Source organism: Telopea speciosissima, chromosome 7 (genome assembly GCF_018873765.1).
Source record: "Telopea speciosissima isolate NSW1024214 ecotype Mountain lineage chromosome 7, Tspe_v1, whole genome shotgun sequence".
NCBI classification, from domain to species: domain Eukaryota; kingdom Viridiplantae; phylum Streptophyta; class Magnoliopsida; order Proteales; family Proteaceae; genus Telopea; species Telopea speciosissima.
In genome coordinates this window covers 56,673,563-56,696,838 of record NC_057922.1, presented here as the reverse complement: position 1 = coordinate 56,696,838, position 23,276 = coordinate 56,673,563, and the positions used below count along the sequence as shown (strand labels likewise).

The 23,276-nt window shown below is 40.7% G+C and overlaps 1 protein-coding gene across 1 annotated transcript in view; it reads left to right on the top strand.

The window, feature by feature from the left end:
• Positions 1-23,276, top strand: part of LOC122669585 (putative methylesterase 11, chloroplastic) — a 57,593-nt gene that overhangs the window by 8,078 nt on the left and 26,239 nt on the right. The window contains exon 3 of the mRNA XM_043866377.1: positions 21,912-22,055. Coding sequence (XP_043722312.1) covers positions 21,912-22,055 — 144 coding nt within the window. The remainder of the gene's footprint in view (positions 1-21,911; positions 22,056-23,276) is intronic.

Sequence of the window (23,276 nt, the reverse complement as noted above, 5' to 3'; positions counted from 1 at the left end):
ATAAAGATCAATCAAACTTCAATACAAATTCAATTAATCAATTCAGATCTTGGCAGTAGAATAAAGAATCAGAAAACAGAGTATTGGGGGATTGAATGGGTGGGGGATATGAGCTGTCTCAGCTCTTGGGTCTCTCACCCACAACTATCTCAGTTGTTGAAACTGATTCTCAAAGAGAATAGGAGAAAGCAAAGCTTGAAAATTTTCACTGATTCAAATCTGTCAAGAAACTACAACTGATCCTCTTTATATAGTAGAGGTCTTAGCTACAATTTTAGAAACAAAAAGGAAACTTCCGAACTTCTTAAATAAGAAACAAAAAGAAGGTTGACTGGTCAAAGGTTGACTAGTCAAAGATTGACTGTTCAATTTAGAGGTTGCAACTGGCCCAATTCAATGGGCTGGACTCTTCTTCTTGTGGTACTTCTGCCCATACATAGGGTTGTCTTCTACATCAGCTCCCCCTCTCTTAAAATCATTCGTCGGAGGAATGACATATAGCGCTCGTAGAGATCCGGATGAAGCCGCTGAAAATCAGCTGCATGGATCCAAGTGCTCTCTTTGTCAGGTCGCCCATGCTTGAGTACTTGAATGGCGGCATAGAGTTCAATTTCATAAGTAGAATACCTTTTTTTAGCATCATTCATCTTTTCGCTGTAGAAAGCAATAGGGTGTCCCGTTTGCATCAAATCCCCTCCAATCCCAACATGGGATGCATCTGTAGCAACTTCAAATATTAGGTCAAAATTGGGAAGACGAAGAATAGGAACTTCGGCCATCTTTTCCTTGAGCAAATTGAAGGCTTTGGTGGCAGACGGTGCCCATTGGAATGGTGTTTTCCCCCCTTTTGTGCACTCTGTAATAGGGGCTGCAATAGCACTAAAATTCCTAATGAAACGCCAATAGATGAAGCAAGTCCATGAAAACTTCGTACTTCCGTCAAGCTCTTGGGTATAGGCCAATTAACTATGCACTTGACCTTTTCCGGATCAGCCTCAACTCCTTGTGATGTGTGGAATTGCTTGAATGTGGCTTATGAACAATGTACCCACATCCTCTTTATTTATACTCTTTATTTATAATCAGAGATTAATACAATAAAGGAAATAAAATCACAGCCAAATCACATGTGTAACATGTGCATAATGAACTTGGAAACTTTAATGTATCCGGGTATGGATCCGGGTCTGGGTCACGGGTAATCCGTGATTATTCAACACTCCCCCTCAAGTTGGTGCATATGTATCATGCATGCCCAACTTGCTAATTACAGAAGAAAAAGACTTATGACAAAGACTTTTAGTGAGGACATTTGCTAGTTGATCATTGAACTGCACAAACGGAACACATGTAACTCCTTGCTTCAGCTTTTCCTTGATGAAGTGCCTATCAACCTCCACATGTTTGGTACTGTCATGCTGGACTGGGTTGTGTGCTATACTAATGGCAGATTTGCTGTCACAGTAGAGACGCATGGGAAGAGTTGTGGGAAGGTATAGGTCGTGTAGGAGACCTTGTAACCATAGTAACTCACAAACTGCATGTGCCATGGCCCTGAATTCAGCTTCAACACTTGATCGAGCAACAACAGATTGCTTCTTGCTCCTCCAAGTGACTAAGTTTTCTCCAACAAAGGTACAATACCCTGATGTAGACCTCCTGTCATTAGGGCAACCAGCCCAGTCAACATCTGTATATGACTCTACTCGAGTATGGCTGTGAGGAGAATATAAAATTTCTTTTCCTGGTGAAGACTTCAAGTACCTCAAGATTGTGTAGGCAGCCTCCAAATGAGAAGAGTGAGGGTCATGCATATATTGACTGACCAAGCTCGTGACAAATGCTATGTCAGGTCGAGTATGAGAGAAGTATATCAACCGACCAACTAATCTCTGATAGCTGCCTTTATCAACTGGATTTCCTTCCTTGTTCTTCAGATGAGTATTAGGCTCTAGTGGTGTGTCTGCAGGTTTACATCCTAGCATTCCCATTTCACTGAGCAGATCAACGGTATACTTTCGTTGAGACAGAGAGATGTCACGTGCTGAGTGGGCAACCTCAATTCCCAAGAAGTATCTAAGTTTCCCTAGATCCTTTACTTCAAATTCAGTCCCCAGGTACTTCTTCAGTATCACTTCTAGTGATCACAATGTCATCAACATAGACAATCAACCCTATGATATGCTGCCCCAATTTCTTTATAAATAATGTGTGATCAACATTACTTTGCTTGTAGCCGTTTGACACCATAGCTTTGTGAAATCTCCCAAACCAAGCTCTTGGTGATTGCTTTAAGCCATACAATGCTTTCTTTAGATGACAAACTTTTCCCTCAGTCTTTGAAGTAGCAAACCTAGGTGGAATCTCCATGTAGACTTCTTCTTCCAGATCACCATGGAGGAAGGCATTCTTTACGTCTAGTTGCTGAAGTTCTTAGCCTTGGTTAACGGCACATGAGATTATCACTCTAACTGTATTCATCTTCGCAACTGGGGCTAATGTTTCTTGGTAATCAATGCCGTGGGTTTGTGTAAACCCTCTTGCGACTAATTTGGTGTGTAAACCCTTTTGCAACTAATCTGGCCTTGTACCTCTCCACAGGCCCATCTGCCTTCTGCTTGATGGCAAAGACCCATTTGCAGCCAACTGGTTTCTTCCCCGGTGGAAGAGATGTCAAGTCCTAGGTTTTGTTCTTTCCCAGGGCATTCGTCTCCTCATTCATTGCTTCTTTCCACTTCTGTTCAGCAATAACCTCCTGCCAAGAGTTAGGAATAGAGACAGAGGATAGGGAGGAAACAAATGCTTGAAAGGAAGGAGATAGAGAATCATAAGATACAAAACTAGAGAAAGGATGTTGAGTACAACTCTTTTTGGATTTCCTAATAGCAATAGATAAATCAAGACTAGGATCATAAATAGGCTTAGCAGAAGTAGAGTTTGGAGTAGGTTGAGTAGAACTTGGAGCCAGTAGTACAGCTGGAGGTGGGTCAATGGTGGTAGTCTTTTTGTGCCATGTTCCTCTGGCAAGTGTTTCTTTGTAGTAAGGTTATTTTTCAGTCTCCCCCTGAATAATAGGCTGCTCCTGAAGCTCCCCCTGATCCTGTTCCTGCCCAGTGATCCCTTCTTGAAGCTCTAATTCTGTAGATGGTTCTTCAATAGTTGGATTCTCAACCTCCAATGGTTCTATGAGAGGAGACACATCTTCACTCCTAGACTCCCCCTGAAGAGGTGTAGTGGGTGAAAAATATACCTCAGATTCATGAAAAACAACGTCCATCGTAACAATCATCCGCCGTGTAGGAGGATGGTAGCACTTATAGCCCTTCTGAGTGGTAGAATATCCCAAGAAAACACATCGAAAACAGCGAGGATTTAGGTTGCCAATGTGGTGATGGTTGTGGGCAAAAACCACACACCCAAACACCTTTGGAGGTACAACAAAGGAGGAATTACCCAGAAGGACTTCAAGTGGACGGCGAGCATCCAAGACCCGAGTAGGTAGACAATTAATGAGATAGGAGGCAGCAAGCGCAACATCTCCCCAAAACTGTGCAGGGACATTCATGGTAAACATGAGAGAGCGAGCAACCTCCAAAAGATGGCGGTTTTTTCGCTTAGCAACACCATTTTGAGCTGGTGTGTCAACACATGAGGTCTGGTGTATAATCCCATGAGTGTCAAAGTAGGTCCGAAGGTGGCCGTCCATATACTCCTTTCCATTGTCAGTGTGCACAATCATCACTCGGGCAGCAAATTGTGTTTCGACCATTTTATGAAACAATTGAAAACAAGTAAATACATCACTTTTCTGATTCATCAAATAAACCCATGTGGTCCGACTAAAGTAGTCAATGAAAGTAACGAACCAACGAAATCCAGAAGTAGACACACACCGAGCAGGGCCCCACATATCCGAATGAATCAAGCCAAAAGGAACTAGGCTTCTTTTATCAGAAATTGGAAAAATTGCTCTAGTTTGTTTAGCAAATATGCAAGCATCACAACTAATATTGTTCGGATTACATCTCTTAATCAAAGATGGAAATAAAGTAGTTAAAACCCCAAGAGAGGGATGGCCATGACGATGATGCCAATTATGAAGTTTATCAAGAGCAGAAGTAGCAGTAGAGCCATGTGAAACCAAAGCAGCAGAATTTGTACAAGAAGACCCGTCAAGTACATAGAGACCACCGACCACCTTACTACTACCAATCGTACAACCCGTGTCCAAGTCCTGAAACAAGCAGTGAGAAGGAAAAAAGGTGACTTTGCATTTCAAATCCTTAGTAAGACTACTAGTAGATAAGAGATTAGTAGAGAATTGAGGAACATGCAAGACAGAGGAAAGATGCATTGAAGGCAAACATTGCATAGTCCCCTTTCCAGAGATAAGGGAAAGGGAACCGTTAGCAACACGAACTTTGGAATTACCAGGTAAAGGAGAATAAGTTAAAAACTTAGAAGGGGAACCTGTCATGTGATTAGTTGCGCTAGAGTTAATCACCCAGGAGGTGGAATCAATTGAGGAGCAACTACCACTAAAAGTAATACCTGAACCAGAATTCTCGGGCGAGGAAATGGCAGAGGCAGCCGTAGTAGAAGCGGATTAATCGTTAGTGTCCAGCCTGGTCATCAAAGTGCAGAGGTACTGCATCTCATCATGTGAAAATGGGCTAGTTGGATCAGAAAAATGGTCATCAGAAACAGCCTGATTTGCCCGGGAAGAACGATTGGAACCACGTCCCCGGGTCTTTGCTGGACGGCCATGAAGCTTCCAACAACGGTCCTTTGTATGACGCTCACTGCCACAGTAATCACACTTGATCGGAGGCCGATCATTGCTCGGGCGATCAGTTCCAGTACTACGGGCAGAATTCCCATGGGTACTAAACTGAGGTCCAGAGAGAAGAGCAGATCGTTCCTGGGTAGCAGGCTGAATCATTGCTGTCCGATGATCATCTTCAGTAGCAACAAGAGAATCTGCTTGTTCCGGAGAGGGGAGAGGGTCTCGATTGAGGATGGAAGCCCGGATTTGATCAAACTCAATATTGAGTCCAGTAAGAAAATCAAAAACATGCAAGTCCTCTTCCCATTTCTGAAACACAGTAATATCCGCATCACAGGTAGCAATAAAAGTCCCATAAAAATCCAATTGTTGCCACATGGTACACAACTTGGAGTAATACTGGGAAAGAGACAACTTGAGTTGCTTGGTCTGAAGAAGTTTTTGGCGAAGCTCATACTGAGCAGCAACATTGCCAACCTTAGAGTATGTATCCTTGGCTGTCTTCCAAATCTTCACAGCCGTGTCAAGAAGATTACGCTCGGCGATTTCTTGTTCCTTAGAGTTGACAAGGTATGACATGACAAGAAAATTGGAAGTCACCCACTTGTCAAGTGCAGAACCAGCCTCAGATGGTTTGGCTACCGTTCCAGTTATATACCCAGAGAGACCACGGGAACCGATAGCAAAGAGACAGGAGTGAGACTAGAACAAATAATTGCTACCATTCAATTTAATGGAGCTAGTCTGGAACGGAAGGAAATCACGCTGAGTCGTGCCTTCGTGTCCAGAGGAGGCAATGGTAATGTCGGAATCTCCTAGCATGGTTGCTGGTTTGAAAAAAAATATCACTGGGAAGGGAGAAAAGAAATCTGCAAAATGAATTTAAGTCATAAAGTGCCCAAACACTCCTTGGTGGGAGTTAACTCACCACCAAGGGTGAAGAAAGGATGGCGGAAACAAGCAGAAGGGAGAAACCCTTCCGTGAGAAAAAAAAGAAGGGGTGGAAGGGTCTAGGGAGGCGGAAAAATGGGAGGGAAGGGGAGGTGGAAAAAACTGGTGGTGGCCGAAGGGTGGGGGGGCGGAAAAAAGGAAGGCGAAAGAGGTGGGAGGTGGCAAAAGGTGGAGGGGAGGTGGGAGAGGGGCTGGCGGTGGTGGCTAGTGGTGGTAGTGATGGTTGGGCTAGGGCTCAATCGCGAGAAAGAGAGAGGAGAGAAAAAACCGAAAAAAATTTATCTCCAGGATCCTCGGATGGATTCCCGCTTTTATACCATGTGGAATTGCTTGAATGTGGCTTATGAACAATGTCCCCACAGCCTCTTTATTTATAATCAGAGATTAATACAATAAAGGAAATAAAATCACAGCCAAAACACATGTGTAACACACTAACATGTGCATAATGAACCTGGACACTTTAATGTATCCGGGTATGGATCCGGGTTTGGGTCACGGGTAATCCGTGAACATTCAACCTGATGAAATAAAGAACCCAAGGAAGTTTACCTTGGATAACATGAATGCACACTTCTTCAAATTGATGTACAGCTTTGCATCGCGTAGCAACCTCATTACACGCCTTAAATGATCAATGTGTTCTTCTGGGGCATGGCTGTAAATTAAAATGTTGTCGAATTAGATAACTAGGAACTTGCCAATAAAAGGTCGTAGTACTTGAGTCATTATTCTCATGCAAGTGCTTGGGGCATTCGCAAGACTAAATGGCATGACTTTCCATTCATAAAGGCCATCCTTTGTCTTAAATGCTGTCTTCCATTCATTACCGGGCCGTATACGTACTTGATGATATCCACTTCGGAGATCTATTTTTGAGAAGATAGCAGCTCTTGTCTGCATGTCTAGCATGTCATCTAAGCGAGGAATAGGAAACCTGTATTTGACCGTGATCTTGTTGATAGCACGGCTGTCAATGCATATTCTCCATGTTCTGTCCTTCTTTGGAGTCAACAAGGCTGGTACATCCCAAGGACCCATACTCTCGGCGAAATATCCCTTTCGTAAAAGGTCTTCCTCTTGTCTCTTGAGCTCGGCATGCTCGGTAGGACTGAGACGATAAGTGGGCAGATTAGGTAACACCGATCACGGCACAAAATCTATGGCATGCTGGATGTCTCGCATCGGTGGCAACTCGTCTGGTAATTCTTCAGGTACAAGGTCTGAAAAGTCTTCGAGAAGCTTCTTGTTAACAGCCTTAGGAATTGAGTGCTTGAATGATCTAATCGATCACCCAGCCTTTTATTTATATTAAAATCTCAAATCATAATCAAAGTAGGAGTGCCCCCCCAGTCCTATTCCTATTAGGAATTCCTACTACAACTAGGAATCCCAAAATAGAGATCGGATAGAGGGGAAAGAACAGAAATAGAAATAAAGCATAAAACAACTAATAAAATAACTAAAAATAATAAGGACTAAGTTACCCCTATCGGGTAAAGTAGCCCATCTCAACACTCCCCCTCAAGTTGGAGCAAAGATGTCGATAATGCCCAACTTGACTAGATTGGGATGAAACAATTTCCTGGACAATCCCTTGGTGAAGATATCAGCAAGTTGATCAGCAGATGTCACAAAGGGAATACAAATCAGCCCATCTTCTAACTTCTCTTTGATGAAATGCCTATCCACCTCAACATGCTTGGTACGATCATGCTGTACTGGGTTGTGTGCTATGCTGATGGCAACCTTGTTGTCGCAGTACAACATCATTGGAAGACGAATAGGAACACCAAGATCTTGTAGCATACCTTTAAGCAAGAGTAACTCACAAATACCTTGTGCCATAGCTCGAAACTCAGCTTCGGCACTAGAACGAGCAACTACATTTTGCTTCTTGCTACACCATGTGACAAGATTTCCACCTACAAAGGAGCAATACCCAGAAATAGACTTGTGATCTGCAGAACCAGCCCAATCAGCATCAGTGTATGCTTCTATCCGTAGATGACCATGCATAGATAGAAGAATTCATTTTCCAGGAGCTGACTTCAAATAGTGCAAGATACAAAGAACAACCTCTATATGAGAAGAGTAGGGATCATGCATAAACTGGCTCACAGTACTCACGGCGACAACAATGTCAGGACGAGTGTGTGAGAGATAAATCAGCTTCCCTACAAGTCTTTGGTACCGGCCTTTATCAACAGGCGCACCCTCTTTCTCCTTGAAGCGAACAGTAGGGTCCATAGGAGTATCTGAAGGATGACAGCCTAGCCACCCGGTTTCAGCCAATAAGTCTAGGACATACTTCCTCTGGGAGAGAAAAATGCCTTTAGAAGATCTGGCCACTTCAATCCCAAGAAAGTATCGTAGTTTCCTTAGATCTTTAATCTCAAATTCTTGTCCAAGGAAGGTCTTCAACCGTCTGATCTCATCACCATCATTGCCAGTAACCACTATATCATCAACGTAGACTATAAGAATAGTGAATTTTTCACCAGCCCTCTTTATAAAGAGTGTGTGATCAGCATTACTCTGCTTATAGCCCACGTAAATCATGGCCTTATGGAATCGGCCAAACCATGCTCGAGGTGACTGCTTCAGCCCATAAAGTGCACGCTTCAGCCTACACACTTTTCCTTGGTTTCTGTCACAAGAGAACCCTGGTGGAATGTCCATATACACCTCCTCATCTAGTGCTCCATTTAGGAAGGCATTTTTTACATCTAGCTGTTGCAAATCCCATCCAAGGTTGACTGCACAAGATAATAACACACGAACAGTATTTAACTTTGCAACAGGTGCAAAAGTTTCCTGGTAATCAATGCCGTATGTCTGAGTGAACCCCTTGGCCACGAGTCGTGCCTTATACCTGTCCGTAGTGCCATCCACCTTCTGTTTCGCCACAAACACCCATGTACATCCAATGGTTTTCTTCCCAGGTGGAGGAACCACAAGCTCCCATGTGTTATTTTTCTTCAAGGCTTCCATTTTTTCTATCATGGCTGCCTTCCACTTTCCATCTGATAGAGCTTCCTGCCAATTGTTAGGAATACGAACAGAAGAAAGAGAGGAAATAAATACACGAAAGGATGGGGAAAGGGAATCATAAGAAACAACATGAGATATGGGATGCTGAGTGCAAGTTCTGACACCTTTGCTAAGAGCAATAGGTAATTCAGGAGAAGGAACATTACCAGGTGGAGAGGCAGGTTCTGGATCCAGGTTCAGTAATTGGATGGGTATTGGAGCAACAGTTGATTGAACCTGCTTATGTTTCCTTGCATAGGTCTTCACAGTACTGTCATCAATCCTCCTCTGAAATTCACTAATAGTCCTTTGGATAGGAGTCTGGACAGGGGTAGATTGCTCCCCCTGAATAGAAATAGTCTCCCCCTGACTCAGGGGGAGTATTAGGGGTGGGCCGAACTGGTTCAGACTCGTGGTAAACAGACTGAAGTGGAGGTGGAGAGTCAATAGTCAGCACATCTTCACTAACACTCTCCCCCTCAAAAGGTGGGGACATATAAAATGGAACACTTTCATGAAAGACAACATCCATGCTGACAAAAGTCCTCCGTGATGGAGGGTAATAACATTTGTACCCCTTCTATGTAGCAGAGTAACCTAAGAAAATGTAGTGGAGACTACGGGGTTCAAGTTTACCAGGGGACCTTGTATCCCTGGCATAACAAACGCAGCCAAACACCTTAGGTGGGTCTATAAAGGAAGAAGAGCCAAGTAATAGCTTAATAGGGGCCTTGGAAAGAAGAACCCGGCTGGGCAGCCTATTAATTAAATAGGCTGTAGTAAGGACAGCATCCCCCCAATAAAGGGAAGGGACATTGCAAGCAAACATAAGAGCCCTAGCTACGTCTAAGAGGTGGCGGTTTTTTCTCTCAGCCACACCATTTTGGGCTGGAATGTCGACACAGCTGGTTTGATGAAGGATTCCATGGGCAGCAAGGTATTTTTGGAACTGACCTTCCATATACTCTTTCCCATTGTCACTCAAGATTTGAAGAATGACATTAAATTGGGTCTTAACCAATTGATGAAAGTGCTGAAAACATGAAAAAACTGCATTTTTTGTGTGCATAAAGTAGACCCAAGTAAACCGAGAATAGCAGTCAATAAAAGTGACATACCACGGATGTCTAAACAGGGAAGTTTTCCTACTAGGACCCCACACATCAGTATGAACAACATGAAATAAGGAAGAGGATCTCTTATTAGAAATAGGATAAGTTGAACGTGTCTGTTTAGCCAAGACACAAGGCTCACAAAATAAGTCTTCCTTATTACAGTCTTTAACTAATGCTGGAAATAAATGTGATAAAGTACCTAAAGGGGGATGGCCTAGCCTAGAGTGCCATTTATGTAATTCAGAAGAGAAAGATGCCGATAGTAAAGCCTGGGTAGGTGTAGGTTCGCCATCAAGCAGGTACAATCCGCCATGCACTTTACCCGATCCAATCGTCTTCCTCAAGTCCAGTTCCTGAAAAACACAGTGAGTGGGAAAAAAAGTCACTTTACAATTTAGGGATTTAGTGATACTGCTAATGGAAAGAAGGTTAGTTGTAAATTTGGGAATATGCAACACAGAGGACAGGGTAAGGGAAGGAGAACAACCAATGGATCCTTTCCCTGAGATGGAGGAGAGGGACCCATCAGCAATTTTGACTTTATCCTTACCAGAAGCAGGAGAGTAGGTATTAAAAAGGCTGGAAGAACCTGTCATGTGATCAGTAGCACCGGAGTCTATGATCCATGGAGTGGAAACTACTGATGCACAATGACCAGCAAAGGAAATACCTGTACGGGCAAAGAAAGAACCTGAATTGGTAGCAGACGTAGTAGAGGCAGCGGATGAGTTCAACATACGACGTAGAGCCTGGAGTTCTTCCTGGGAGAAACCGATGTCAGCAGTGGGAGTTGGAGCTACACTTTCAGTGTGATTGGCTTTGTTTTTAGATTTGGCACGACCACGTTTGGCCTCAAAATCAGCTGTCTTCCCATGTAATTTCCACCACTGAGCCTTAGTGTGATAAGGTTTGTGACAGTGCTCACACTTAACAGGCTCTTTGGTAGTAGTAGTAGTAGCAGCAACACTGTCAGAAGAAGTAACAGGAGTGGAGCTAGCAGTCTGTAAGGCTGATCTCTCAACTTTGGGAGTAATCATCATGGCAGCCCTTCGTGTCTCTTCACTGTGAACATAAAAAAAAGTTTCCTCTAAAGTGGGGAAAGGAACCCGACCAAGGACTTGCACCCAAATAGGGTCATAGTCATCATTGAGTCCAGCCAGGAAATCATAGACTCGAAACTGATCAACATAAGAATGATAAGCAATAATGTCAGCAGTAGTAGTAGGGTGAAACTGAGCATAGTGATCCAATTGCTGCCATAAACACTTGAGGGCAGCATAGTATTTAGTGACAGTCATCTCCTTCTGAGTAGTATTTTGGAGTGTCTTCCGGATTTCATAAACTTGAGCACCACTTCCTGATCGACCATAAATTCCCTTGACAACAGTCCATATTTGAGTAGCAGTGTCAAGGAGGAGATATTGACTGGAAAGATCAGTGGTCATAGAGTTCAAAACAAATGACCTCATCATAGCATCATTGGCAGCCCATTTAGTACTGGCAGCACCATCTTCAGTAGGCTGTTTGGTGGTGCCAGTAAGATGGCCAGGAAGTCCCCTACCAGCTACGGTTAAGGATAATGATCTGGCCCAAATTTAATAGTTCGTACCATCAAGTTTAATTGCAGCAGCATAGGGAAGAAAGTCATTCCTAGTATGACCATCTCCAGAAGTAGCAGTAGTCATCTCTGAGTCACCCATAATTCAGCCAGGCAGAAAAATCAGATCTTCAAAAACCTTGAATCGAGTGTGAATGATGGGTTTTGAAATTGCAGAATTTCCAACCATCAGAATGGGCTGAAACTTAGGTCGAGTTTCCCTCTAATAGTAGGGAAGATATCCTCCAAAAATTAGCTCCTTCTGATGAGCCAATAAAAAGCTCTAAATTTTGACAAATTTAGGAAGAAAAAACCTGATTGCAGAAAAATTGCAGAGTTGAATCAATTCTGCAGTCTTCAAACAGGGACTGGTGTAGACCAATAAGAGCAGGAACCACTCTCCAAAAAAAGCAGAAATCAAACTTCAGTTGAAAGGATAGCTCGATCTCCAAGGATGGAAAAAATCCTGCCGGGAGATTTAGGTCACACCACAGTTCTTCGATCTTCAATGAGGTGACATTGAGGGCTGCAGCTAAATTTGCATTAGATCACCTCATAGTTGCTGCCCTGATGGAGAGAAAGAGGCCGAGAGTGGTGGAGAGAAAAGAAAAAAAGAAAAAAACAGAAACCGAGAGGGGGAAGAACCAGAAAACCTGAAAAGCTGCTCTTAGATCAGAGTTGGCTTTGATACCATGTTAACAGCCTTAGGAATTGAGTGCTTGAATGATCTAATCGATCACCCAGCCCCTTATTTATATTAATCTCAAATCATAATCAAAGTAGGATTGCCCCCCCAGTCCTATTCCTATTAGGAATTCCTACTACAACTAGGAATCCCAAAATAGAGATCGGATAGAGGGGAAAGAACAGAAATAGAAATAAAGCATAAAACAACTAATAAAATAACTAAAAACAATAAGGACTAAGTTACCCCTATCGGGTAAAGTAGCCCATCTCAACACTTCTTAATAGGTGGAGGGAATGGTACCTTGTTTACTGGTACAACTTCCTTTGTCACTAGGGCCAAATTCAGACCTATTTCTTCACCTGTAGCCATGAATTCCCAATGGGGTAGAGCAAGTAACTTTCGATCACATTGCTGTAACTTGGCAGCATTCACTCCTTTCTTCAAATTCTTCGTTTGGGCAGGCTTCCTTGGACTGTGGTGGTTTTGCTATCGACTTCAATATGTGTTGTCTATGTGCTTGTGCGGCTCGCAGCCGTGGCTTCATCATTGGAACATTGAGTGGATTCAATACAAGGGGCTTTCCTTTGAAGTCAAAGAAGCTTTGATTCTTGGCTCCTCCCACCAAGACGTCATAAATCCAAGGTTTTCCAAGAAGTACGTCGGTCAAAACCATTGGGATGACATCACACCAAACATCTTCCTCTAATCTGAAATTTTAAGAGGCACTGAGCAATGCTGATTTACCTCCAATGTGTTGTTGTTGAGCAATGATACTTTGTAAGGTTGGGGATGTGGTTCAAGCTTGAGCTGTCCTTCTATGACGAATGCTTGAGAGACAACATTTACACAATTACCACTATCAACGATTACTTGTGCCTTTGCTGGTCCACTGTGCATTAAAGTATAGAAGATGCAATGGCGTCTCCAATTGTTGAAGTACTGTTCATGTGACGTGTTCACGTGAACAGTGATTTGGTTGATATGTGTATCTTCTATTTTCCTAGTCCTAGTTGGAGTCCTAGTTTCTAATTATGTTAAGTCCTAATTCTACTATGAGTTGTTAGTCTTAGTTTCAGTTTGAGTTGTTAGTTCTAGTTCTTTTCCTATTGTAACTTGGAATCCTATTATGATTAGGAATTCGTAATCTGATTAGGAGTTCCCCTTTCTATTGTAATTTGAAATTATAAATGCAAGCATTATGAGGGAGACTGATAAAAAACAGTTCTCTCCTCTTCCTCATCTTCTTCTCTTTCTCTTTTCTTCTCTCTAGAGTTACTGGTTACAGGTCCTAGGTTTTCTACACTAATCCTCCCCTTGGACTTCGAAACCAAAATTCAGTTCACAACATTCACCTCGTAGATACATCGTCATACTCATCTTTGTAGGTGTTTTCCAAGTCTTCTCCTTCAAGGGCTGCATTGGTGACCCACACATCATCAAACGGAGGTTCACAAACATGCATCTCTGGGTTGGATTCAATAGCGGTAATGATAGAGTTGGCTTTGCCACGCTGTGCGCAGAATTTAGCATAATGACCAAGTCTATTACAATGATAACATCGTGTGCTCACCGCGTCCATAGGAGTCTTACCCTTATCTGGTGTAACTTGTGGAGCTCGGGTAGGGGTACCACTAGGTCCGTTAGAGTTAAAAGTCCTTCTTGCACCACCGGACGGATTATTGAATCACTGTGGTGCTGCCCTTATCAAGTCTTCAGTCTCCATAGCCTTTTCAATGCAATCATTTAAGCCATGCACTGTAACTACTCCCATCTTGTCTCGTATATCACCCCTCAATCCCAATTTGAAACGGGATAAGAGCTGATCATCATCTTCATTAACAACGGTACGGGAAAGTAAATCATTGAATTTATTTATGTACTCTTCTACAGTCATAGTACCTTGGCGTAGAGTGTTGAGCTGATCGTGCAAGCGTTGACGGTAAGATGAGGGAAGATATTTCTCTGTAAGGATTCCCTTCATGCCCTCCCATGTAGTGGGTTCCAGTCGTTGGCGTATAAGTCTTGCCTCATGAGTACGCCACCATTCTCTAGCTCCTCCAGTGAGCTTAGTGCGGGCCAGCTGCATCTTACGTCCTTCCGTCAGTTGAAACCAATTGAAGTAATCGTCCAAAGCATTCACCCAATCAAGGAAAGCAATAGGATCATGCTTCCCATTGTACTCCTTGAGGTCCAGCTTCACTTTGTGCTTGTCATCATGTGGTCGATAATTAGGATCAAATTCATCACCATATTCATGCTCATCTGGATATGTACCTTGCAAAACTCGATGAGGTGGACGTGGTACAGGCCTAGGAACATGGTTCACCGTAGGTTGATGGAAATAAAGGATTTGGGGGAGGAGCAGTGGATCTGAAACGAGGGATGGCCTCAACCGGGAGAGGAAGCAAAGGGAATGGAGGATAAGTGAAAGGGGGACAATAAGAAGCAGAAGATCTATCTGTATCAGTTGCTGCCCATGAGTAACATGTGTACGCAGCGGTCTGATTTATGAATGGAGGAGGAGAAATGAAAGGGCTTCACTTTGTTCGGGTTTTGGAGTATAGTTGGTCTCACTTTTTTTAATATTTTTTAATATTAAAAAATAAAAAAGATAACAATGATTAACTAACATAGAGAAATGGTTGCCGGTATCACAGAAGACATATGACATTAATGCAGTGTGTGTGGGGAATGTTTCCTCTCCACATACAGTGAGCTGATTATGGCTCCTTGGCATACGGGATTGGTATCCCAGTTCTGGTGTCTTCTATACTCTTTTCTTCTTCTTATCCATTGATACAAGGTTAGTTTCTGCACTTCTCTTCTCGTTTCATATCAATTTTTAGTTCTGATTTTGTTCTTAGTATAAAAATCCTATCTTTTTCTGGTTTGTTGAATTCCTACTCCAACTAGGAATTTTCTGAAACTTCAAATCTAACATTGGATTTCAATTCTACTTCCATACATAGCCATTGATTTCTTGTTAGAGAATGTATTTCTATGGAGGTCTATGGACCTCCAATATAATAACCCCAAGGTATGAAGTTCTATGGAGGTCCATAGACCTCCACCAAAATACATTCTCTAACAGATTTGATAAAAAAAATAAAAGCCTCCTATGGAAGATTATGTTGAAGATGAGTAATTTATGATCAACCCTTTCGAGATCATACATGTGGAAATTGTTCTTCCACAACAAGTCTTCAACCTCGTCACTGATTTTGTTTGTGTTGTTCATGAGAAGCAACAAATCGTCAAATCAAGGCGACTGATCTGGATGCCGATCGAGTGATGTTGATTCTCCCCTACTATATAACTCAAGGACGAGTTTTTTTGACATCAGGGGAATTGATGCCATTAATCCTGTATGGATGCCTCTGTGAAAGTTTAGAAAGGGCCAAGTAGTATTTGGCAGTCCAGTGGGCTGAAATTAAGGTTTGTGTAGTTATATTATGCTTGGGCCTTTTATTCTCTTAGGTTTCATTGTAATGGGCTTAATTTATATGGCCATAAAGTGTAGGTAAAGATTTTTTTTTTTTGATGAAAGTGTAATCACACAAACCACACACCAATCCCAAAAGTGTAGGTGAAGTTAGCATACGCCTATACGGGATTAGTAGTTAAATTAAGTATTTTAGTTAAGTTAGGATACTTGATAGCTTCTGAGAGTTCTGTTTTGAGTCTATTTACTTTAAGTTAGTATAAGAGAGAGATTAAGAGTCCTTTTATAAGTCAGTAAGAATTTTATAAGGTCTTTATATGTGTAATACACTCCCCATCAATTGGAGATGGTTTATGGAATATGAGTTTTTGTTTTTTTAAGGAGTTTTGGAGCTGTTGAGCTTGGCATACGGGATTGGTATTGTAATCTCTTCTCTTCTTCTTCTTCTTCATTGATGCAAAGTTAGTTTCTGCACTTCTCTTCAAACCTTTGGATTTCAATTCTACTCCCATTCATAGCAATTGATTTCTGTTCTGAACGTTCTTATGGATTCAAAATTCAAACTGATTTCCTGTTTTCCTACTACAAGTCTGATTTCAATTTAAATCATTTTTCAAGTTCTTTCTATTTCTGATATCTTGACTGAATAGCTACTTAACTTCTTTAACTGAATTTTGTTTTAGATCCCTAATTTGTCCATCGAACTCTGCAACTTTCCAACTTTCCAATTCCCAGTAGGATTACTCCATTATTTCCAAATCATGGAAGGGGGGGTTAATTACATTACTTATTTATAGAAATAAAATAAAAAATTTCTAAATTGATTCAACTACTAAGACTTTCCTAACTAGACAGCTAAGCACTCTAAATTTCCTCAACTAACTCAAAGACTGACAGCTTAGGATTAGATAAATCCCTACCCAATTAATAAAGTAATAATTTTGTGAACACCCCCTTAAAACCCCATTTTTGAGTTTTAAATTTCAGTTTGCTACAACAATAAATCCCAAAAACCAAAGCCCAAACCAAACCTATGCTAAAATCTGGCTCCAATTTAAACTGATTCTTAAACTGGGCCTGCATTACTAGCTGATGGGTTGACATATTATTTGTCAACAGAAAAAAAAAAATTGCACTGGTGTGAAAAATATGGGGCAACTGAACTGCACTCTGATGAGAAAGGAAAAAGGCATTGATGCATATAAAACATAGAATTGGCTTAGTTTAGTGAAAACAAGCCTTGGGGTTGGGTTATATAGGTGTTGGGTGTTTTATCCAATGGGTTTTCTTTGTAATGGGCCATTTAATTGGCTTAAATTATTGTTAGGAAGTAGTTATACAGGATTTACTTTATTAGGTTTGTTTAAGTTTTATTTTAATCTAATTCCTTTACCTTGCATAGAGGGTTTACTTTTAAGTTTTCTATTGGTTATGTAAGTTTGGGTTAGACAAGTCTCTTACTTACCTAGGGAGTGTTCTTTTTTAATAAACAGCTTGTAGTATCAATGAAGAATGGCTATTGCCTTGTTGCTGCTGTGAGACTCAGTTAAGAGTGAGAAACTCTTGGGATTAGAGGGATATCGGTGGTCATATTCTCTTCTCTATTTACTGTTTTCTTCTTTCAAGTAAGTGTTCTTCCTCCTATCATTATTGGTGATTGCTGGAATTTTATTTAACCTAAGTTTGGAGGGGTTAATCTTCACTGTTATAGCTGTTTAATTCTGTTCATAGTGAAATTTGAAATACAGCTAAGGGTCACCAACCAGAAGCTTGTGGCAGCCTTGTTTTGGGCTCCAAACTGCTAAAGCGATAGTGGGTGTTATAGGGGATCTGGCAAGCAGATTACCTCCCATCTTTTGAGGTGTCAAAGGTCCTCCTAAGAGGCTCTTTCGACCAGAGTTTAAGCCAGATCAGACCTGCTCATCTGTTGTTATAAGAAATCACCTGATTTTGGATTACAGGTTTCAAACTTTTACTGTTTTGATTGGTGTGCTCAATCTCACTGGTAAAACATTTCTGTATTCTAGGGTTTGAGTATTCTAACAGTTTGTTATCTAAGGTTGACTTTTACCTTATCATTGACCTCAATTCTATTTTAGGGGTTTTCTCGAGATCCTGTTAAAGGGGTGTGTAATCTGAACCTAGGGTTCATCCTATCTACTCCCACAAATTTGGTAACTATGGCTACATCAGGTTCTAACCCTGCAGAATCAAGAGATGATCAGGTTTTGATGCAACAACTTGCTAATATGATGAAAATTTATTCTGATCAATTGGTATCCTTATAGCAATGTGTTGATACAATATCACAACATCAGCTTACTCCAGAGGACCATAGAGATGAGCATTACCCGGCACCAACTACATCACAGAATACTAACAGACATCAGGGAAGGTTGTCACAAAGAACTGCACCACATGCACCACTTGTTACTTTGAGGATCATGTGAGAACATACTTCGACAGCAACGTTGGTTTACCTCCTAGGCAATTTGATGACTCACAAAAAAGGTTAAGCTAGAGTTGAAAGAACTTAATGGAAAACTTGATTCACAGGTGTTCCTTGATTGGGTAAATGATGCTGATGATTACTTTGAATGGTATGACATGACTGAGCCTAGAAAGATCAAATTAGTCAAGACCAAATTAGTTGGCCCAGCAAGGGACCCAGAGTAGAGCATTAACCTAGAAGACTTGAAGAGGCCAATTCAAGAACAAGAAAATTACATCGTGATTTGGATTGGATCTCGATGAAACAATACATCAATGAGAGGTTAGTTCAATAAATGAGAGACTCAGAGTTAGAAGACGTGAGCCTAGACTTGGGAAGAGATGAAGCATGAGTTGAAGAACAAGTACCTACTAGAGCATATCTAAAGAAAGCTCTTCTTTCAACAACAATACCAGCAAAAGGCCTTCAAAGTTGAAGACAACTTGAAGCATCCATCTATGAAATTCAGTTCACAAGTTGGAGAGTGTAGGAAATCTAACATCAGAAATGCTAAAGCACAGTCTGAACTCAACTTTGCACCATCAAAGGAAAAAACAAAGAAAATAGTTAAAGAGGAGGGGCCTAGCACTTTGGATGAGCCTGCAAAGGAGAATTCAATTTTCTTAAACAAGTTTGATTTGGATTTTGAAGGCGAAGAGGAAATAGCAATTGCAGAGGCATCAATGATTTAAGGTGAAAATCAAGTTCCTTGCAAGGTTGAATATTTTCCTTCACTTCAAGAGATAGGGCATCCATTTGAAGATAAAGATGAAATCAAAGAAGCTTTCTATGACAACGAAGAGGCAATATTTGAAGACTTTAAGGACTTCTAACCAATTGAGGCTGCTAATATGGAGGATTGCATTATAGATGTTGATGAAGACACTGTTAAAGCAATAGTACCAGATGAGGTTGTGATCAAGGAAGACTTGGAGCACACTTTGATGAAGCTGTCACCACCCCTTATGCTATTCTTACCGTCGGAGAATTTATTGAGTTTGTGATTCCACCTCGCTACTTTGAAGAGAAAATTCCTACGGTTGAAGACTTTATTCCTAACGTCCCCACATCACCTGAGTTTTGTTTGGGAATGGTCAAAGCTGCTACTCACATGTTTCACCCTTGTTACTGCAAACCTCAAGGTCGAGTTTTTCCAAGCCGAGGAGAATTGATGCAAATAAAACATAGAACTGGGCTTATTTAGCAAAAATAAGCCTTGAGTTGGGTTTAATATATGCTGGGCCTTTGGTCCAATGAGTTTTCTTTGTGATGGGCCTCTTTAATGGACCTAAATTATGGGTAGAAGGTAGGTATATGAGATTTACTTTATTTAGTTTAAGTTCGTTTATTTCAGTCTAATTCCTTTACCTTGCGTAGAGGGTTTACTTTTGGGTTTCCTTTTGTTATAAGTTTCCAATTGGCTATGTAAGTTGGGTTAGACAAGTCTCTTACTTAGGTAAGGAGTCTGTTTTTAAAATAAAAAGAAAAAAGAAATCAGCTTGTAGCCTATTTGGCATCCAATGAATTTATCAATGAAGAATGACTGTTGCATTGTTGCTGTTGTATGGTGGGAAATCAAAGGTCATATTCTCTTCTCTATTTACTGTTTTTTCCTTTAAAAGTAAGTATTCTTCCTCCTATTGTTATTGGTGATTGCTGGAATTTTATTTAACCCAAGTTTGGAGGGGTTAATCTTCACTGTCATAACTGTTTAATTCCGTTCATAGTGGGATTTAAAAATACTGCAAAGGGCTGCCAGCTTCTCCCTATTTTGGGCTCCAAAGTGCTGAATCGATCATGGGTGTTATAGGAGATCTAGCCAGCATATTACCCCCATCTTTTGAGGTGTTTAGGTCCTCCTAAGAGGCTCCTTCGACCAAAGTTTAAGCCAGATCAGACTTGCTGCTCTGTTATAAGAAATCACTTGATTTTGGATTACAGGTTTCATACTTGTACTGTTTTGAAAATATTGTGCTCAATCCGACTGTTAAAACGTTTTTGTATTCTGGGGTTTGAGTATTCTTCAGTTTCTGATCATTGACCAGAATCTGACACTCATTGGATAAGGTTTACTTTGACTTTATCATTGACGTAACTTCTGTTTTGGGGTTTTTCTTGAGATCCTGTTAAAAGGGTGTGTAATCTGAACCTAGGGTTCATCCTATCTATCCCACCAGGCACTTGCACAGAAATGGGTTTTTCAGCCACTATCTAGGTTTCAGAATCTGAAAGCTGGCTTCCTATGGACCATCGACCTTCGTAAATCCAACTGGACCCAACCCATAGTGGTAGACCCTCAGCAAAATCTTATGAGCTGTCATTGAGCACATGATCCATTCAGGCAGGCCCATGGACTTCGACTAGTCTATCATGGGTCTCACATGATTTGTCCAAAAAAAAAAAGAAAAATTTGTTTTGTAAAGAATTTTGTATTAGGTCTTGCAAAGTCTTGTTTTATTAGTTATTGACTTCCAAACGTCGAAGTAGCCTCTTAGTCAGTGGTCTTTAATCGAGTGGTAGTATAATTGAATAAATTTTTTAAAGAGACTGTTGACTTTGGGTGGTAGGTTCTATTAAAATCTGTGCTTTATTGGAGCAGTTTGGTCTCTGTATAGGTAAGTGATTCAGAACTCAGTCTTCCCTAGTTAGGTAATACAATGACTCATAACTCACTCTTTCCTAGTTAGATTACTTCTCAGCGGTTTACTTGCTGTTTTAGAGTTGTAATTCTCAAATCTGATCTCTTTGCTTCTAGTTCTCTCATGGTTTTCTTCGGAATTTTCTATCCAGGCTATTTATTCTATGCCCAAATGTAATCCTTTTAGTTGACACTTTATTTTCCTTTCTTTCAATACTGGTCCGTGAACTTGACCTCCTTGGAATGCAAAGTCATGCTCTTTTGACTCCAAACTTCCATTGATGTCATAAAATTTGCTGCAATTCCAGATGCTATTAGTAATAATATAAAGTAATCTTTAGCAATATTAGCAATTCAACATGTGGCAAATTCTTTTGTATGATTAGATCTTGATATAATATATTAATCTTATACCCCTTCCCCAGAAAAAAAAAAAAAACTGATGTATTTTAATCTGAATGGTATCTTTTGCAAAATAATATGTGAAATCCTCAATAGCACACAATTTAACTGACCAGAATGTTAGTCACTCATAGTTGTGACATGCTTTACTTTTAGAGGATCAAGAAGAATGTATTGGTCGAATATCAGACAGATTGGTTGGGTTTTTCTTCTGAAACTACTGATCTCTAGTTTGTTTTTTGATCTTTAGAATTTTTTTTCCCCTTTTGTTGTTCAATAAAAGCAGTAAAATTAAAATTGTCTGGTTCACATGGTCAGTCACATTTTTAGCGTAGACAATGTTTTTTCTGGGACTTTTAGAATGGTGGGCCCCAGGGTCCCAGTTTTCTTTGTGAAGATGCATTTTTGATAGTGAGTAACCCAGGCTGTTCTATTGGTTGAGTCTGGAATCAAGATTTGGTTATGGTAAAATACAATAGAACTTGTATAGTGGTTAAAAAATAGTATTACTTGACCCTGCCTCATCTGTTTTAAATATCTCGGTGAATTATAACATAATTCATCTAAAAATTGACTAAAATAGAAATATAATGGTTAACATAAGGCAAAAGCTGTAGATGTCTCATCATGTAGAGGGGTATTTCTTTAGTGCGCTCTTCGAATGTTGAAGTTGAATTTTTTAAACACTAACCAAGCAAATTGAATCCCTATTCTATCTTTAGGAACAATTCACATTTTACAATCTGTTGCACATAAATATTTATGCAGGTGATTTTGGTAGGACATGATTTTGGTGGAGCATGTGTATCATATGCAATGGAGTTGTTTCCATTTAAGGTTGCAAAAGCTGTTTTTGTTGCAGCGGCAATGTTAACTAGTGGACAGAGTGCTCTTGATATGTTCTCCCAACAGGTTTGTCCTCCATTTTTTTTATTTTTATTGGATTTTCTAATCAGACGTTTGTTTGAGACTCTGGCTTTCACTTGTATCTATAGTGATAACTGTAAGAGGTGTTCATCATGTTAGTTAATCATCTGGGTCGATGCTGTTGAATTGTTTTTTTTAATATTTAAAATTTCATTGGAATGGTGGACATAGCTCACTGAGTTGCCTTCATTTTCTGCGACGTGGCCAGTTGATTGGGTTCATTTTGAAGGAGGTAGGATCTAACCGTCCCTTGCTCATGTGTCAGTTTTGGCCCAGATGAAGGCTTCCATGTGTCAAATCATAGGAAAACTGAGGTTGAAGACCACTCATGGTTGGATGATTCTTGTCTGTTAATAATGAGAGAAAAAGAAAGAGAGTTGATGTGCAACTTGGGAGTTACTCGTTATTTGTAATCTCCCACTAAACCTCAATATATATAACCACTAAGGGCATACCAAGAAAATAAAATAAAAAACAAATTACAAAGCTTGACTAAACTACCCACCTCACATGTCTCGGTATTAGCACTAATGGAGCTAATACCAAGAGTCACATGAATCTGGATAACACTCCCCCTCAAGCTGGAGCATAGATGTTAATCATGCCCAGCTTGTTACAAATATAATCCACTCTTGCACTCCCCAAAGATTTTGTAAACACATCTGCAAGTTGCTCTCCTGTACGAACATAACAAGGAGAAATCAGCCCTTGTTGCAGCTTTTCTCAAACAAAATGACAGTCAACCTTAATGTGTTTCGTTCTTTCGTGAAACTCCGGAGTTGAAGCAATATAGACAACAACTTGATTGTCACATCACAGTTTCATCAGAGAATCATCAACACAGCCAAGTTCATAGGTAGCATATGCCATAGCCCTATACTCTGACTTTGCACTAGAAAGAGCAACTACTGTCTATTTCTTGCTCTTCCAGGACACCAGTTTCCCTCCAACAAACATACAATAACCCGTAGTAGACCTCCTGTCAACTGGAGATCCTGCTAAATCAGCATCCGAAAAACCGTCTATTCACCCATGGCCATGATCACTATAGAGAAGGCCACATCTAGGAGCCTTTTTGAGGTAACGCAAGATACGCACAACAGCCTCCCAATGAGATGTCTGAGGAGCAGATAAAAACTGACTCACCACATTAACAGGAAAGACAATATCAGGTTGAGTCACTGTTAGATAATTTAACTTCCCAAC